The 4604-nt window shown below is 52.8% G+C and overlaps 1 protein-coding gene across 2 annotated transcripts in view; it reads left to right on the top strand.

Annotated features, from left to right (window-relative positions):
* The window catches only part of PAX3 (paired box 3), a 99918-nt gene that overhangs the window by 199 nt on the left and 95115 nt on the right, over window positions 1-4604 (top strand). The window contains exons 2-4 of one of the 2 annotated variants that reach the window (XM_010837073.1): window positions 1294-1529; window positions 2868-2994; window positions 4161-4295. In XM_010837073.1, coding sequence (XP_010835375.1) covers window positions 1294-1529; window positions 2868-2994; window positions 4161-4295 — 498 coding nt within the window. Of the gene's footprint in view, window positions 1-1293; window positions 1530-2864; window positions 2995-4160; window positions 4296-4604 lie in introns of both variants that reach the window. The other variant, XM_010837074.1, reaches the window with a different exon arrangement.

Here is a 4604-nt window from a genome sequence, read left to right on the forward strand (position 1 = left end):
CAGCGCCGCCCAGATCGTGGATCCGCGGCCAGGCTGCTCCACCCAGCCGGGGTCTCCACGGGCTCCTTCGGTGCGTCCAGGAGCGCATTCCCGGGGTACCCCCATATCAGGAGGGAACAGTTGGGCGAGGTCCCCTCTCGAGTTTCTCTGGGTAAACGAAGCGTCCTTTTTCTCTGTAACTCCTTCCGGAGCTTGGTGGCCAGGCCTGCTCCTGGGCGGGTATGCTTTCCCCTGTTGTTTTGGAAATGCCTTGGTGGGGCAGGGATCAACCGGCTTTTGAGCACCAGCAAGCAACTTCTCAGCACTTTGTGCCCCCGAAGGCATCTCAAAACTACCCCGGCTGTTCCTGTATTCGCTAAACTCTTGTTAATTCTGGAAGGATTTTCTTAGGGGGTGCGAAGTTGTGGTGGCGCATGCCCGTGCAGAATCGTGCTGGGGAATTTTTAGTATTTATTGATTCCTTAATTAGGGCCCCATTTATCTCCAGCTTCATCTGGAAGTTTCCACAATCCATTTGGGGGACTGTCTTTCAGTTAGAGTGAAGGTTCTGGACTCCAGGGAGGCAGGAGACCTTGCAAATCATTTTTCGGACTTTCTAGACAGTTTGCGAGGTTCGGTCGCCCGAGCCGGGTTGCTGACCCTGCCGGTGCCTGGGCTTGGCCCTCAGTCTGAAATAGGATGTATTATTAATAATAATCAGAGCACCAGCGGAGGCGAGGGGCCTGTGAGCAGACTGGACTGTTGTCTCTGGCCCGAGGTGTAACAGGTGACTCACGATGACACCTGCGGCTTGCTTTCAGTCCCTCTTTGACCTTTGGCTGCAGTACTCCTAGCCCAAAACCCAAAGGGTTGTCAACTCCTCCAAGTTTCTTAGAAAGAAAGGCCCCCCAGTTAGACAGGGTTTAATGCCAGCCGCAGAGGGCCTGGGTGAACTTCTCTCTGCAGGGAGGCTGTTCTTTCACCAGCCTCTAGGTCTCCCCACCCCACCCCCTGCCCCTGCAAATTGTCCCCTTTCTTGGGTCCAAAGGGAAGACAGGTTCACTATAGCGAGTTTATTTTGCCCTGGTTGCTCCTTTCACACAAGATTATGTGCCCTTGAATTGCTTAATAGTTTGAACAAGTGTGGTTAAAGTAGGGTCTCAGGTTGGGAGCCCGAATGGAGCAATTTCAGTGCTAAGGCTGTAACATACCGATTGGCCAGAAGAGTGTGAAATTGCGGTTCATCTTTTGGGCTGCTCTCCTCTCTCCCCAAATGATCTTCCATTTGTCTCTCTTCTTGACTTCTGTTCCCAGTGTCCACTCCCCTCGGCCAGGGCCGGGTCAACCAGCTTGGAGGTGTTTTTATCAACGGCAGGCCACTACCCAACCACATCCGCCACAAGATCGTGGAGATGGCCCACCATGGCATCCGGCCCTGCGTCATCTCCCGCCAGCTGCGTGTGTCCCATGGCTGTGTCTCTAAGATCCTATGCAGGTATCAGGAGACTGGCTCCATCCGCCCTGGTGCCATTGGTGGCAGCAAGCCCAAGGTGAGCTCGCAGGCCTGGCCCTGGGGGCCTCCTGTCTGAAGTTAGGGCAGAGTGGGCAGCGGGAAAGGACTGCCAGCTGGGACTTTCTGAGGTGTTTTTTTCCAAGTCTGGGAAGGTGTGTGTATGTGTGTGCGTGTTGGGGAGGGTGGTGGTGGTGGTGAAGAGAAGGGTCTACGGTGCTGTTTGAGCTGGTACTCCTTGATAAATGCTAAGGAAAAACTCTAGCCTTTTTGCAAAGGAGATAAAGCCTTTGTTTTGTATGCCTCAGAATCCTGAAATTCTCATCAAATTGTTTTAATAGGCAGACACTCAAAGCGTCCAAGCTGTACGTGCTTACCTGTTGCTGGTTTCTTCTCCAAGTATCTCCCCAGCTCCCAGCGACTACATTGCCCATTCCAAATGTAATCCAAGGAGCCACTTTGGGTTTTTGAATGGTTTCACTTCCAACTCTTCTCCCCTATTGCCTCCAGTCCAAATTGTCTTCAAGGAATCAAAAGCTAGGGTGATTTGCTTTCTTTGTAATGAGCCGATGACTTGGCTTTTAAAAGGCAGTTTGGTGCTATCCTCAAATTATTTTGGTTCTCCTTACAAAAGGAAAGAGAATCACGCTGGCTATGGCTGAGTGGGAGGGGATTGCCTACAGCTGCCCTTTTTTCTGGATGTGGGGAAAATCCAATATAATTTTCTGGTTGCCACAGGGCAAAACCAAAAGGAGGGGTCTGGTAAACTGAAAATTTCCAGACAACTGCCTTTCCTCGCATGCCAGCCCGCTTTGCAACCTCTCTAAGAATCTCTGGAAACTCTTTTTCTTGGGGGGTGGGGTGGGGTGGAATAAAGAGCCTGTCTTTCCGATTAATCATATTTGCTACCACTCTGATTTTTAATGGACACTCAACTTTTGCGTTTCATTTTGCTCTTCACTTGAGCTAAAACCTTGAGTTCCTTTGAAAAGGCACAAGTTACAGATCTAACCTGATTTTTTCTGCTCCTCTTTCAAGTCTTACTTTTTTTAGTTTCGTTTTCGTGTTGATTCAGCATAAGGGGTTGCCTTTCTTTATTCCCACGGATCAGAAAGTACACCCCTTCCAAGAGGTCATACCTCTTCTTATTTTATCCCAACTGTGAGAACTGATCTGGGGAGGAGAGGGTTGGGATGGTTTTCTTTCTGCCCTTTTCTAAAGTACACTGCTCAGAGAGTTGGGGTCCTTTTGCTAACCAGGGGAAACTTGCCACGGGGCGCAAGAAGGAGCATCCCGCCAGGCCCGGAGGCGGTGAGGCCGCCACATCCGGCCCAGAGAACTGGGTACCAACGCCGGTCTGCCGGTTCTCTTAAAGCAGGTGACAACGCCTGACGTGGAGAAGAAAATAGAGGAATACAAAAGAGAGAACCCCGGCATGTTCAGCTGGGAAATTCGAGACAAATTACTCAAGGACGCGGTCTGTGATCGAAACACCGTACCCTCAGGTACCAGGCTCATCTGCGTCTTCAAAAGGCTAGGCGTCAGTCGCTATTACGCGGGCGGGCCATCTGAACCATAACCACCCCCAGTGATCGATCTGGATGATCGGGAGGCGGTCCCTCCAGGGGCTCTGAAATATTTACGAACTAGCCGTTTTATGGAGGTAGTGATCAGCTGCTTGTCCTGGGGTTGAGAGATCGCCGCTCAGGGCTCCCCAAAGAGGGTTTCTGTCGAAGGGGCAGGGCAGGAAACGCGAGGCGGAGGCCAAGCGTTTATTAATATTGATGTTCCCTTTTAAAGAGAAACAAATGTTTTGGTAACCCTAACCGAAGGGAGATGGGTCGCGCCAGCCGAGGCTTCTCCGTGCGCGCACGGGAGGGGAGGCTTCGGCAATGGCCGGGAGATTATTTTACGGGAGAGTCCCAGGGACCATCCGGCGCCCCCGGCGGCCAGGGAGAGGCGAAGGAAGAATAGGGGCGAGAGCAGGGCAAGCGCGAGGGCGCACGGTTTGTTTTTAATTAGAAGGAAACTCCCTTTCCCCCCCTGCGAGAACGAGATATTTCAGAGGATGGATTTGTTTACCAGACTGGAATCTGGAAAAAATAAACGGGGAAAAGTGCATTTTCTTTTGATTTTTACAATAGGAAACGATTCTGCAGTTGAAATTTAAACCTTTTATGGTCGCAAAAGAAAAGAAAAAAGTCGAATTGCAGGGGATGGGGCCGCTCTCCTTCTTCCTGCCATACCGCGAACCGCGGGGCGCAAGGCCTTCAGCTTGGGGTGGGGGTGTGCCGGGTGGGCTGGCGGGAGAATTCTCTGAGACTGGAGATCTAGAGACCCGTCTGTGGAGTCAGGAGGGAGGCTTCCTACCGGGGAGAGAGGACCGGTACGGCTGTTCCCGGCCCCTAACCCGGAGGTGTGAGCTCCAGGCTGCGGTCTCCGGGATCCTAGAAGACGATCATACAATGGGGGTGGGGTGGGGGCAGGTTGAGTGGGAGGGTGAGGCGGGGTGTAGAAGGACAAGGATGCCCAAAGATGCAGGAGGGGGCAGAAGCAAACTGTGCAGGGCAGGCCTTCTTCACCCCCACTCCGATTAGGGGCTGGGGAGCCCCTTCCAGCACGATCCTGCAAATCTCAGTCGTTTGCGCCCCCTTCTTCCTTCCGCCCCCAGTGAGTTCCATCAGCCGCATCCTGAGGAGTAAATTCGGGAAAGGCGAAGAGGAGGAGGCCGACCTAGAGAGGAAGGAGGCAGAGGAGAGTGAGAAGAAAGCGAAACACAGCATCGACGGCATCCTGAGCGAGCGAGGTAAGCGGCGGCGCTCTGAGCGGCGCCCTGCGGGCCAGCGCCTCTCGGACTCCGCGCTCTGACCTTGGAGGTTTACGGGCTGCGCCTCCCCGGCTCATGTCACGGTCCCTCCTCACTCGTATCCACTGCACCCGGGTAAGAGCATTGAAGAGAAAGACCCGAGATGCACTTTCATTGAATACAAAAATCTTTTCTCTCTTTCTCTTTTCTGTTTTATAAATCTTTGTTCCGCACCACTCACAGTCCCTCGGAATCTAGAAGTACAAATTGCGGTCTGGCTGAGGGGCTACCCTCTTGCCCGCAGGCTTG

The sequence above is a fragment of the Bison bison genome, unplaced genomic scaffold (assembly GCF_000754665.1).
Source record: "Bison bison bison isolate TAMUID 2011002044 unplaced genomic scaffold, Bison_UMD1.0 scf7180017864068, whole genome shotgun sequence".
NCBI classification, from domain to species: Eukaryota; Metazoa; Chordata; class Mammalia; order Artiodactyla; family Bovidae; genus Bison; species Bison bison.